At 37.0% G+C, this 15,155-nt stretch overlaps 1 protein-coding gene across 2 annotated transcripts in view; it reads right to left on the bottom strand.

Moving 5' to 3' along the window:
• The window catches only part of USP25 (ubiquitin specific peptidase 25), a 181,650-nt gene that overhangs the window by 122,710 nt on the left and 43,785 nt on the right, over nucleotides 1-15,155 (bottom strand). For both annotated transcript variants that reach the window (XM_081087424.1, XM_081087423.1), the window contains exon 4: nucleotides 1,380-1,503. In XM_081087424.1, the coding sequence (XP_080943550.1) occupies nucleotides 1,380-1,503 (124 nt within the window). The remainder of the gene's footprint in view (nucleotides 1-1,379; nucleotides 1,504-15,155) is intronic.

Raw genomic sequence — 15,155 nt, 5'->3', positions numbered from 1 at the left:
TAAACATTTCTTATCAAAGCTTAAATACGGTCAAGTTGTATAATTACTCAAGATAATTATTTTAAACTATTTTCTTAAGATAAAAACTAATTTTATAATTTCTCCAAATCCTTCACAAAATAAGCCTAAATAAAATATCTAAAGATAGCCTATGCACTTTTGGTTTTCATTTAAAATTACTGACAATAAGTTATATTAGCCACACTAAAAAGGATAATGAATTTTAATTAACTCTTTCCATGTTAATATAATGTCTTACAAGATAGTTTCTTAAGTAATATTTAAAGACATTTAAAAGTATCACTAAAAAATTATGTGCATAGCATAAACATAGTATTTTGAGAATCTCCTACTATACAGTAATTTCAGAGTACTTAAAAGAAGTAACTATTGATATAATGCCAAGGGAAATTACCTGAGAAAGCTGATATATTTAGCTACCAACCTCTGTTGTAGGGAAAAAGAATGCTGGAGTCATAAGACCCATCTTAGCTGTGAACTTTTAAGAAATCAGTTAGCCTCTTAAAAGATAAATTTCCTCCTCAGTAAGTTACCAACACCTCCAAAGAGTTGTTGAGATTATAGTTAGTGATAATTTAAATACTTTTTAAAAAATTATCACTGTTTTGTGATTTTAAAAAAATCAAATTTACTTATTTGATTCTTTGGTGTATCAAATTGTTTAAAACTAAAAAGTTTTAGCTATTTAAAACAAAAGAGGCATTCTATCACATTCCTTGGGATCTTGCCAATTCCTTAAAAAAATACAAAAACAAAACAAACAAAAAAAAAACACAAAAAATAAACCTTATGCCATCATATTATATAGACGCGAGACTGGCAAACTATGGACCAAGAGCCAAATCCAGTTGGTAGCCTGTTTTGATAAGACCAAGATTTATTGAAACACAGACACAGTCACTAAATTATGTATGATCTATGGCTGCTTTTGCACTACACCACCAGAGTGAAGTGATTTTGACAGAAACTATATGGCTAACAAAGCCTAAAATATTTACTGGTACTATAGGCCTTTACAAAAACAAAAGTTTGCTGACTCTAGCTATAAATAATTATAAATTAAATTGGAGAATGTAAAAGAGATTAGCAGAAGAAAAGAAAAATCAAAGGAATATTAAACTATACACCTAAACATATGCCCCATAATGCCACTTCAAATCCTAAAATCTAAGCTTCATATTCAAATGGAACTAGAATATGAAAATTTTAGTTACATAACATATAAAAACAATGCTGAAGTATATTAAGAGTTTATTTAGAATAACAAAGTGTATCTTTGTGCCTCTTGAAATTAAGCCAATTATTATGTCTATTATAAATAGTACTTATATCTACTTTATACACATTATGGTTTTTACCTGCTAATGGCTTGCTCCTCATCAGTTATTCCAGTCTCCCTGAATGCCCTGTTTGATTCCGCCAAACTCAAGGCAATTGCTCTCTGAAGATCATCTTTATCATCTCCAGTGAGATCAATCACATCTGAAAAGCAAAACTATCTTACTCAAAATTAAAAGTCAAACAAAACGAAAGATAATTCTTATCATGGAGTTATACGCAATTACCCTTTCAAACCAAAGTCAGCACCAACTTAATTCTGTGTAAGAGCCTCTCTGAAGAGAATGCAAACCAATTATAAATTACTTTACTTCAAAATTTAATGTTCTTCTCTAAGATATACCTAAAACAATAAGAGCATAAATATTTTTCATTGCAAAGGAATCTCAATATTTACTACAAAGTGTCTGATTAAAAGCTAATAAGTTTCTTTACCAACAAAAATCGAAATCAACTAAGCATCTACATTTATGCTTTTTGAAGTTAACCCAAATGCACACACACTACAGTGTAGCCTTACAACCTAGCTATTATCTATCATAGTATAACAATTAATAATGGAGCTCTCTAAAATTAGGTTTCAGAAACTGACCATATACATTTTTAAAAGTCTGAAAGTATGTACCAAACTGTTAAAAGTGGTTAATTTTGGGGAGGACAGTTAACAGAGGAGGAAGTGTAAGGATCTTTTACTTTCTATATTAAGCACTCTACCCTCTGAAGTACTTAATAAACATGCAGTCCTTTAAATTTAACAAAAAGATTTTATTTCACAACAAGAAAATACAAATAAATGACACTATTTTCTTTTCTAGCAAAAGAAAATTATCTTGATAGCTATAAGTATTCTTTACCCAAAAAAAGGCTATAATTATCATCTTCAGAAAAACAAACAAACACTTTTTAATCTAATTTGCCAATGTAAACTGGTTAATTTCCTTAACCCAAAAGATGCCAAAAATACTCCCATTATCATTTAAACAATGATAGGAGGCTCAGCATGTTGCTAAGTAGGAGATTACAAAACAATATGGTGAGTAAGAGAAAGGAGTATAGCTGTTATTACCTTTGCGTGGTTGGAATTACGCTTATTGATATTTTGAACAAGTTTTGTATTCATTTTTTATTTATATTTGAGACATGTTAAAATTATTTTTTGTCTCTGTAACCCTGGAATTTAACAAGAGAGAAACAAACAAAAAGGGGTAGGGCATTGGAAATAAGGTAACTGCATTTTATCATCTGGCTAAAGGGTTGTATACAGATACTAGAGAAGAATATTCCACAATTAATGAGAAAGAAATAATGTATACTGACAGTTTCAAAAGCCTACATTGATTGTTATCTATACTTTTTTTCTCCAAACAGTAGCTTACACAAATATTAGAAGTAATAGTTAGCTATGGAAGGGGTTATTTTAATGTCCTTAGTATACTAGTAATAAGTCTCACAAAAACGTATTAAGTAGGAGCCAAAAAAAAATTCCAAGTGAAATATGGAACAAGTTATAGTAGTTAGGGTAACTGAAATATGGCATATGCCTGCATATACCAGCAGGCTAAAGGTTTCCTCAGTCTGGCTTACAAAACCCAAGTTCACTAGACCAGAGCTGTAGGTGGATGTTACCTACCTGGGTGTTACCATCCAGTCCAGTATAAAAAATGATGAAGAAAAAGGTAGGAATAGAGGGGCATAAAATGCCCTATTAAAATGAGTCACTGCCCAGCTAGAGTGGCTCAGTGGTTAAGCATTAACCCATGAACCAGGACATCACCAGTTTGATTCCCAGTTAGGGCACATGCCAGGGTTGTGGGCTTGATCCCTAGTGTGGGGCATGCAGGAGGCAGTCAATCAGTGATTCTCTCTCATCATTGATGTTTCTATCCTTCACTCTCCCTTTCTCTCTCTAAAATAAAAAACATATTTTAAATAAATAATGAGTCATTAAATCCTGCCCATTAAGTAATGACTATAACTTGGGTGAGCAAAGAGAGAATAATGGAAGTAAAGGAAATAATTTGAAAAGAACAAAGAAGCAGAAAGACAGGTTTTGGGGATACAATCAATTAGCCCACAGACTCCATTCTTTCATCCTTCGAGTGTGCTATCTTCAACTATGAAAGCTGGAAAGACTGAAACAAACAAACCTATTTTCCCAATCTACTTGTGGTTCAAGTTCTGGGTAAAATTTAGGTTCTCCCAACTGGATGCATGAACATGAGATTTGGAAGGCAGAGTGAGGGGGGAGACCATTATCCTACAGCTTTTGGCTGTGGTTTCCAATATGATTGAACAGATAGATATGGTTGTTCCATAGAGCATTCCAGTGTCCAGTTTCCGTTGAAGGGATGTCAGCAATAGAGAAGTGGCAACCAAACTCTGAATCCCAATGTCCAGGCATAGCTCAGTGGCAGCTACCTAATCCTGGCTGCCTGTTCCCTGGGCCACAGTTACAGAGGTATGTCCTTGAACTCAGCAGTCCCAGAGGCAGCCTTCTGATCCACTACAATCCTGACTGTGGCAGAGGGAGCAGCTTCTCTGGCTAGCCAGACTGCAAGGGTTGGGAATCCTATCAGCTGGCTGAGCTGCAGTTCCTCCAGTGATTTCTGAAGAATCAAACTCCTGTTTTAAATTTCTCTGAAATGATGAGGAGGGTTTACTGTTTCATGACTGACAAGTAAACCAAAATGGCTAGAGCAGAAAACTAAATTAGAAATAGCAACAACTTATACTGAGCATTTCATAATTTATCTATTGTAACTCAAACACCAAATAAGCAAATAACAAAGTAAGATGTTTTTAACCCTATTTCATAAATGAGATAACCGAGGTTATAAAAATGAAGTATAACATTATAGAATAAAGAATGCAGACAGGCTTCTATTTAAGTCTTCTAACTATTAAATCAAGTGTTCTCTCCTCTATACTGGAAGTTCTCCAAGTGTGGTCCATGGATCCTTGGGGATCCCCTTACCCTATTAGAAAAGGGGATTCCTTAAGTAAAAAATATTCTCATGACAATACTAACATATTACTTTCCTATTCTAGTGTGGTCACATTTGCACTAATGATGCAAAAACAATAGTGCCTAAAATTGCTGCATCTTAGCAGAAATCAAGGCAGTAGAACCAAGTGTGTGCGCAATTCATTGTACTACTCACAACTACACACACTAACTATTCAAAAAGAAAAAGTCTAGTTTCTCTTAAGTACTTGATAAAAAGGGGAAATTTTTACTAAATCTGAAACACTGACTTACATGTTCATTGATACTGTATGATGAAATCGGAAGTACTTATGCTGTGTATGCAGAGCATGTGGCTGCTGAGAGCAAACACCAATGCAATGCCTGGGCGACAGGCTGAAAGGCTGACTTTTTCATGGAACACTACTTTTACTTGAAAGAACACCAACAAACTACAGACTCTAAGTATTCAGACTTCAGTATTTGACAGACATTTTCTCAAAAGTAAACCGAGTGAGTCTGTCACTTGGAAGAGAACAAATTAACAGTATTTGTTGCCAATGATTAATATGGAATTTTCAAGCAAAGTTGGAACTTTTTGAACTTAATTTTGAACTTAATATCTTCCCAGTACTTTAAATCTTTTCTGACTAGAGGCCCGATGCATGAAATTCATGCATTCAGGAGGGTCCCTCAGCCCAGCCTGTGCCCTCTTGCAGTCCGGGAGCCTCTGGGGGAGCGGGCCTAAGCTGTCAGTCAGACATCCTTAGCAATGGCTTGGAGGCGGGAGAGGCTCCCACCACCACCACCACTGTGCTCTCCAGCCATGAGCCTGGCTTCTGGCTGAGCGGTGCTCCCCCTGTGGGAGCACAATGACCACCAGGGGGCAGCTCCTGCATTGAGCGTCTGCTCTTGGTGGTCAGTGTGCATCATAGTGACTGGTCATTCCACCTTTCAGTCGATTTGCATATTACCCTTTTATTATATAGGATGAAATCAAGTGATGTTAACAATTTCAATTTGTTTTATAATGTAAAGATTCTTCCAATATTTGAAAGGAATTAATTTCTAAATTACCAATGCATAGTGTTATAAAACCACATACACAGTAAACAATCCATTAGAAGAGCAAGGTATGTGGAAAAGATGCTTAGAAGCAACTTTTTATTCTATTTAGTCTTTGACCCTGGTTCCTAACACAGAGCCCCTAAATCCCTTTGAATTTCCTGGGTGACAGGAGCATCTTTGTTCCAGTGAGGTGACTCTTGGTGGGCTCCTGTACAGCTTCAGGATGGGCACAGGTTATCAGAAAGACCAAGCCAAGATAAAAAGCTTGGAACTTTGGCCACCCTCAGGGAAGAGAGAAGGCCTGAAGATTAAGTCAATAACCAATCAAGCCTCCCTGATGAAGCCTCAGAAAAATCACTAAATACAGGGTTCAGAGGCTTTGGGATTGGGGAGCATATCCACATGTTGGGAGGGTGGAGCACCCCAACTCCACAAACCAGAAGCTTGTGCGCCTTGGACCCTTTCAGACTTTGCCTTATGTACCTCTTCACCGACTGTTCATCTGTATCACATCTGTATCACAGTGGTCGGCAAACTCATTAGTCAACAGCCAAATATCAACAGTACAACGATTGAAATTTCTTTTGAGAGCCAAATTTTTAAACTTAAACTATACAGGTAGGTACATTGTTATTAACTTAATTAGGGTACTCCTAAGGTTTAGGAAGAGCCACACTCAAGGGGCCAAAGAGCCACATGTGGCTCGCCAGCTGCAGTTTGCCGACCAAGGCTTTAATCATATCCTTTATTATATAATAAACCAGTAAACATGGTGTTTCCCTGAGTTCTGTGAGCCAATCTAGCAAGTTATCAAACTTGAGGAGAGGTTGTGAGAACCCCCAATTTGTAGCCAAGTCAAACAGCAGTGTGGGAACCTGTGAATGACTCCTAAAGTGATGGCAGTCTGTGGGATTGGGCCCTTAACCTGTGGCAGCTGATCCTAACTTCAGGTACACAGTCTCAGAATTAAATTGAATTGTAGGACACCCAGCTAATGTTGGAGAATTGGTCATCTGTGGGGAAAACTCACACAGCTGATGTCAGAAGTATTGAGTCTGAGCAAAGGAAGAAATAAGCAATAGTAATCGTCAATGCTAGAAAGGCTGGTTGACCACAAACTATTGGCCTTCAACTGAAAACCTGGGCATCTTCCTTTAAGCAATAAAGAAGGTTTACTTATTATTTGTAGTTTCAATATAACTACAGTAATTGTCTTCATTATATTTTCATTATTTAACAAAGCTGCTTCTTTCCATAGGATATTTTAGAATAATACAGCAACCCTGAAAGAAGACCGTTATAACCTACTCATGTAAGACTAGATACTAATAAAATATATTCTTTTAATTGAATGGTTAAACCTAAATTTCTTCTTTTTCTGAATTTAGTAGGACAACTTTCATAAAACATGTAATGAACTACCAATTTCACAATAAAAAACTAGCCCTCCGTGATTTTCTTATATGCTAACATACAAAAAAGCACAGGGAATAAGCTTGGCTCTAAACTATTTCTAATTGGCAAAAGTAAATATAACAATTTAGTCTTTGTAACAGTTCCCGCCAAATACCAAAGCATTATGAATATTTTTATCTGTGCCAAAGGAGGACCGTGGTAAAACACTAAACTTTATTTTAACTACCCCTCCCCTCCAGTAGTGTGAACTCAATTCAGGTGCACAAGCAAGATAGTGTTAACTGAATAACACTGTAAAAAAATCACATATTACAAAAGCCTATAAACAGTAATCTCCAATTTTCAAGACTGCTCAAATTAAAACATTTTCACACAAAGTCAGCAATATATACAGCAAAACATAATATTCACCCTAATAAATCTTTCACTTTCCAAAGAATTAAAATTTGAGTAAAACTTTAACTACCAAACACTTCTTTGCTACCTCCAAAAGATAAGCAGTCATCGACTTACCAATAAATTATACTTCAAATGTATGCAATTATTAAATTCATAATTCATTTCTCAATGAAAATAGTATATTCAATGGCAATGAGACATCTACATTAGTTCACAAAAGCCAATTTAGCCCATAATCTAGTTGAACTACATATATAAAGATTTTTATTTTAAAAGAAAAAGGAAGTTTTTCCACTGTTTTCCTTTTTTTCATAGGGCTAAACCTAAGGAAAATACTTTTCTTGTTTAATAAGCCAAATTTATAATTACAACCAGCAAAAATTTCTAGGCAGGGGAGTGATATTAGTAGAAAGAACTCTGTTTTGAAAGTTAGGAGTTAAAGTGCTGAACAAGAGTTTGAGAAGAGTTATATTAAGAACTTGCCCTAACCGGTTTGGCTCAGTGGATAGAGCGTCGGCCTGCAGACTAAAGGGTCCCCGGTTCGATTCTGGTCAAGGGCATGTACCTTGGTTGCGGGCACGTCCCCAGTAGAGGGCGTGCAGGAGGCAGCTGATCGATGCTTCTCTCTCATCGATGTTTCTAACTCTCTATCCCTCTCCCTTCCTCTCTGTAAAAAATCAATAAAATACATATTTAAAAAAAAAAAAAAAAAGAAAGAACTAGAGGCCCAGTGCACAAAATTTGTACACAGGATGGGTCCCTAGGCCTGGCAGTGATCAGGGCCAATCTGTAGGGTGACTGGCAGAGTGATCCGGAGGCCCCCCCATTGGCACCCACCTTAGCTGGCCTGGGGGCAGCTCCTGCGTTGAGCGTCTGCCCCCTGGTGGTCAGTGCACAACATAGCAAACGGTCATTCCGCCGTTCAATTGATTTGCATATTAGGCTTTTATTACATAGGATATGTATCAGGGCAGGAGACAACCATACGGGAAAAAATGCACATGAAAGCTGATAGAACTGCAAACTAATTGATATTTTGGGAAATTAAGTAGAGCTGTAAAAAAGAAAAAAAACACTGGGCCACCAGAAGGATGGGAATGCCCTTAAAGAGACAAAGGCACATATGAACACAGGGATGGTGAGCAGGAGATTGGAAATGAGAATACTACCATCCTCACCCTCAGTCACTCTGCTTCAATCATGGTTGTGCCCTTGCTATTCATCTTCTGAGCCAAAACCATTCTTGCCTTTAGGCCCTAGCCTGAGATGCACTTTCCTAGACATCCACAAGGCTCACTCCTTCACTGCACTCAGGTATCTCTATGAAATGTGACCTCATCCAAGAGACACTCCCTGACTCGCCCTGTATCTAAAATACCATATCCCATGCCTGACCTACAACAGCATCCCAGTCACCCTTGTCCCTTTACCCTGTTCTAATGTTCTCCATGAACTTACTATTACCTGACATTATTTATTTATTATTTACTGTCTGTTTTCCCCCTATGTAAACTGAGACTCCTTGTGTTTTTTAATAGCCTAACAAAGTCAAGTGCCTGATACATACTTGGCAATCAACAAATATTGGTTAAACAAATAAAAATCAATATCTAGACTCTGGAATAGATAAAAATTAGTAAAGGCATCTTCATAGCAGAACTAACTAGAAGACTTGAGGATGTATGGTTTATCCATCTAATTTTTTTTTTTTTAGAAAGTGAAAAGATAAATAGCACAATAGGGTATCATGTCAAAGGAATCCTTAAAAGGAAGATGACCTAAACAATGTAAACTGTTTCCCACTCCTCTCTCCCATTCTCCTCTGCCCTTAGTCAGTTCTTAAGATGTTCCTACTTTTCCAATCTTCCCACTACTGAACACAGCTCTCTAAAACAGTGATGCCCAACACAACCTTCTGTGATAATGGGAATGTACTATTATCTACACTATTACCTGTCCAACACAGTAGCTACTGGTCACATGTGACTACCACTGAGCATTTAAAACGTGTCCAGTGCAACAAAGAAACAAAATTTTAATACTATTTAATTTTATATTTAAATTTTAGCTACTACAGTTCAGCTCTAAATGGCCTTGTTCTGTTTTTAATAAAAGCTGCTAAAATTATAATGTTAGCATTGATAAATAAGGAAAATAATTTTTGTCATCAATTTTACTGTTTTCAACATGGATTGTGAAAAAAATTAAAGTTAACATTCTATATTAGTCAACAAAAAGTTCAAAGACCATGACTATCATTTTGGCCTAAAATTATGAAATTAAAGAAAATTCATAAAATAGACAAGTCATCCTATACTGCATGTCTAACAGAATGCAAACCAAATTGCATCTAATCAGTTGCAAGTAATTTCACACAACTGTAGCATCTCATTTGTAAGATTAACCTGGATTTTTGGTGAATCTCTGAAAAAGTTTTACACACTAGAAATCTTGATGTAAAAAGAGATTTAACTTTCACTGCATGTGTTTTTCTATCTGCAGTTACTTGACCAATATGGCGCATGGGGAAAATACCAGTGTTCAATTAACAGAAACCTGCTCTGCTTGTTGTGTCTTACCCTCAGCAGGAATGACAGCACTAGACTTGGATCTGCTTATCACTTGTGCTTTAAATCACTTTTAGGCTGGCCAAGCAATAGAAACAAGACCAGGGCTCTAGGACAGAACCTCAACATTTTTCTCACTTTCTAGGCAATCCTTACAAATTATTTAAGTTCTCTGGGGGAGGGGATACATTGATGCCAAATTTGTGAAGAGTCATTCTTAATACTTAATACTCATTCCAATGTGTTATGCCAAGTTCTCTAAAATTTAAGCCAGTATGTAGCATTACTTTCTGTGTTAAAATTACCTACCTAAATCCCTCTTATCTTTTGACCCATACTTTGATAGCCCAATTGTGGTATTTACATCTCATTCTGGTAGGCAGATATTTTTTTTTTCCTGTTTTAAAAAGCTCAAAAGAATTTAATGGTCATGAAGAAAGAATATGACTAATTTCAAATGGGGCAACAGCCTTAAATAGATGGTCATGTTTGCCTTGACACAAAAACTTCAGAGAATCTCTCCTCTGACTACTATGTACACCTATGATATCTCAATATCTTGCATTGCTTCCTAGTCCCCTTTGCATTAGTATTTTCTACTGCAAAATTCCAACATGATTTATTTCCAATTTAAGATGGAGGTGGGAGGCACTCATGAAAATTCACAATATCCAATCTGGACAGGAGATCTAAGAAATTAAAAAAAAAAAAGGTGCCTAAAATTCTTCCTAATAACACTACAAATGATTTGGGCTTGTCCCAGAATTCAACAGAATATTAAATTATAGTCTGGAATGCTACCAAAGCATTATAAGGACACCAGGTACACTGCTTCATAATTTCTTGATATGCAGAGTGCAAGCTTTCCTTGAAATGTTTCCTTTTACTTTCAAATAATAAGATATTTCACATAAAGTAAAAAAAAAAATGCTCAAACAAGTTTTTATATCTAGAACAAGCATGTCAAACTCGCGGCCCACAGGCCACATGTAACCCACAACCAGCATTTTTGCAGCCCAAGTAATACAACAGTATGTAAGAAACATTTTGAGGGAGAGAAAGATGGCTGCCGACAGGAAGGCAGGCTGCAAGATAGTGTGTGAGTAAGAGAACGAAATGAGAGTGTGTGGACTTACAGGGACTGTCTATTTGTGAGTGAGGGACAGCTATATTCCAAGGGACTGTTGGGGACTGCTGAACCGAGCTCCCCTGACCGGGCAGCCTCCGCTGCTGCTGAAATCTCTCCCAGAGTGACCAGCTCAGCCGCAGAGACCGCAGCATCTTAAAGAGAGAGTACCTTCAACCGGGAAGAATCGGATACCTCCCAAGACCCTACAACCACAACACCCAGGGACCAGCTGCAAATCCACGAGCACTGAGTCTTAAGCAGTGAGAATATGCAGACGCAGACAAGCTCTGCATCTTCTCACGGAAAGGTCAGATTTCGGCCAGAGAAAGGTGAGGTCTGCAATCCAGACTGGAGGGAGAAATGCGCGTAGCGGGATCTAGAGGTTCAGAGAAATCTGTGCCCCACAAAATCCACAGCTGTTGGGGCCAGTGTAGTCCGCGAATGTGGAAGGGGGTCCACAGGGCTGCTGGCAGAAGGGAACTCTAGAAATCAACCCATAACTTGCTGGGCAAAAAAAGGCAGCCTGAAGCTTTACCAGTAAACCGGCTGCGCAATGCCAGGGGAAAAAGATGTGCGCAGAGAAGAGCACAGAGTCATGTGCAGTGCCAGGGCGAAAAAGTCGCAAGTTCGCACACTTATTCTGGCTCTTTTTTCTCTTTAAATCCTTGCTTTTGATTACTAAGCCCAGTATATAGGATCACCCAATTAAAAACAATCTCAGACTGCAGGGGAAAATTGTTTTTGTGGTACCAGGGGATCAGAGCGGGGAGAAACAATCAGAAAACCAGCTCTGGGGCAGTCCATTCCCCGAAACCAGTATTAAGTGCAGCAGAGAAAACAAAATCTAAATAATGGGTAGAGAAGACTTATAGCCCCAGAAGTCAATACAGAAAACTGCTAACAAGGAGTTAACTCCCCAAATTAACTCCTGTATAAATACAACTATAGGCAAGGCTGAGAAACAAAGAAATACCGCCCGCTTGGAAACAGGACTGTGGCATATGACACAGAGGAACAGTGGAACACAGGGAACTTCAATAGTGTCCAGACTACATAACAGGAAACAGGCATGCCAAACAGAACAGTAGAGCAAGGGAATGACCTTCAATACTGCACATTTTTTTTATCTTTTACTCAAGAAACTAAACATATTTTCTTTTTTTCTCACTTGATTTTACCTTTTTAATTATATTTTTATTTTTAATCAGTATTATTACTACAATTATTTTACATTTTAAAGTATCATTTTATTTTCTCTTTATTTTATTTTGGAATTAGTGTTCTACATTCTATTTTCATTTTTCCTTTAGCATTATTTGACTCTATCTTAACTTTACCTTTATGCCAAAACTCTCTTCCTCACTTCCCCCTTTTCTTGTCCCATTTCTCTTACCTTATTCCTGCTTTAGATTTTCCCTATTCCTTCTATTTACCCCGTTAAAAAATTCATCCTACTTATATATCTAATTTCTGATCCCCTGCTCCAAGTCCATAAACACTTCTCTGTTCTCTTTCTTATCAAATTTTTTTCCCTTCCCTTATTTTTGTTTGTTATGTTTTTTGTTTTATTTTGTTTTGCCCTTTGTTCTCTCTGTCCTATTGTTGTTGTTTGATTGTTGATTATACTGGTATTTTTGTTTGTTTCTGTGATTGTTTCTCTTCTTTTTGCTTCTGTTCTAACTCTCCTCACTTGTTATTAGTTGTTCTTTGTAGATTGCATTCAAATCTGGGTGTTAGTTGTTTGCATTTTTTTGGATTAGTTGTTGTTCTATTGGAGTTTTCTCCCCATATGAAGTTTTTTTCCCCTTCTTTTTTATTCTCTTTATTTTCTCTCTTACTCTTTTTTCCTTTTCTCAATATAATTTTTGCACTTTTTTTTAAAAAAAAATTTCATCCCCTAATTCTCTTTTCTCTGGTGGTCACCTTTATTTGGGGTTATTAGTATTGTGAATACATTTGTGTCCAGTAACTTCAGTGTTGTGCCTTGTTGTGTTGTATTTTGTGCCTTTAAGTCAACGCAGGAGAGAGAGAGCTACACAAACCAGACACCCGGAGAGGAGAGATCATGGGGAGACAAAGAAACAACCCGCATACGAACTAAAAGGAGGCATCACCAGAAAAAGAAGTAAATGAAATGGAGGCAGGCAATATATCAGAGAAAGAATTCAGAGATATGGTCACAAGGTCACTGAAAAGGTTGGAAGACAAATCCAACAATATGTGTAAGAATCAAGAGAAAATGAGGAAGAACCAAGAAGAACTGAAAAATGACATCACTGAAATAAAGAACTCAATAGAAAGCATCAACAGTAGACTAGAAGAAGCAGAGGACCACACCAATGAAATAGAAGACAAGGCAGGAAAAAATACACAAGCAGAGCAGCATTTAGGAAAAAAAAACGTAAAAAACAAGAGAAGAGTCTAAGGCAGGGGTGGGCAAACTTTTTGACTTGAGGGCCACAATGGTTCTTAAACTGGACCGGAGGGCCGGAACAAAAGCATGGATGGAGTGTTTGTGTGAACTAATATAAATTCAAAGTAAACATCATTACATAAAAGGGTACGGTCTTTTTTTTCAATAGTTTTACTCATTTCAAACGGGCCGGATCCGGCCTGCGGGCCGTAGTTTGCCCACGGCTGGAAAGGAACTTTGGGACAACACAAAACGAAACAACATCTGCATAATAGGGGTCCCAGAAGGAGAGAAAACTGAGTAAGGAATAGAAAAATTGTTTGAAGAAATAGTAACAGAAAACTTCCCTGATATAGGGAAGAAAAAACTCACACAAGTCCAAGAAGCTCAGAGTCCCAATCAAAATGAACCCCAAAAGACAAACAGCAAGGCACATTATAATTAAATTGCAAACACCAATGACAAAGTAAGGATCTTAAAAGCGGCCAGAGAGAGACAGAAAGTTAGCTACAAAAGATCCCCCATCAGACTAGCAACTGATTTCTCAACAGAAAAACATCAGGCCAGAAGGGAATAGAAGGACGTTTACAAAGTCATGCAAAGCAAGGGACTGAATCCAAGAATACTCAACCAGCAAGGTTATCATTTAAAATTGAGGGTGAAATCAGGAGCTTCACGGACAAAAAAGAACTAAGGGAGTTTATTACCACCAAACCAGCAATGCAAGAAATGCTAAAGAGTCTGCTGTAAAAAGAATAGGAAGCAAAGAAGGAACACAGGCATAAAGAATAAAAATGGCGACAAACAAGTACCTATCAATAATAACTTTAAACGTAAATAGAATAAATGCCCCAATCAAAAGACATAGGGTGGCGCAGTGAATAAGAAAACATGAACCATTTACCTGCTGTCTACAGGAAACGCACCTCAGGAAAAAAAAAATCACACGGACTGATGGTGAAGGACTGGAAAAAGGTTTTTCAAACGAATGGAAATGAAAAAAACCTGGGGTAGCATTACTTCTATATGACAAATTAAATCTCAAAGTGAAGGACATAAAAAGAGATAGGAAGGGCATTTCATAATACTAAAGGGAACAATCCAACAAGAAGACATAACTCTGGTAAACACATACTCACACAATACAGGAGCACCCAAATACATAAAAAAAAAACAAACATCTGGAGGATATCCAGGGAGAGATTGAGAGCAATACAGTCATAGTAGGGGACTTTAATACCCCACTAACACCACTGGATAAAACCTCTAAACAAAAAATCAGCAAAGAAACAGCAATCCGAAATGACTCACTAGAACAGATGGACTTAATTGACATCTTCAGAATATTTCACCCCAAAGCTACAGAATATACATTCTTCTCCAGTGCACATGGGACATTTTCAAAGATAGACCATACATTAGGACACAGGCAAAATCTCTTCAAATTCAGGAGAACAGAAATGGTAACAAGAATCTTCTCAGATCACAATGGCATAAAATTAGCAATCAACTACATTAAAAACATTGAAAAAAAAAACACAAACAGTTGGAGGCTAAATAGCATGCCATTAAGCAATGAATGGGTTACCAGAGAGATCAAAGAAGAAATAAAAAGCATCCTGTAAACAAATGACAATGAAAACACAACAATCCAAAATCTATGGGACACAATGAAAGCAGTCCTGAGAGAGAAGTTCATAGCTCTACAGGCCTACCTCAAAACACAAGAAAAACTGGCAATAAATGATCTAACACTACAACTCAAAGAGTTAGAAACAAAGCAACAAGAAAAGCCCACAGTATCCAGAAGGAAGGAAATAATAAAGATCAGAACAGAAA

The sequence above is a fragment of the Myotis nattereri genome (genome assembly GCF_964212035.1).
Source record: "Myotis nattereri genome assembly, chromosome: 3".
Taxonomy (NCBI): domain Eukaryota; kingdom Metazoa; phylum Chordata; class Mammalia; order Chiroptera; family Vespertilionidae; genus Myotis; species Myotis nattereri.
Note: the sequence above shows the minus strand (reverse complement) of the source record. Positions and strands in the feature narration are given on the sequence as shown.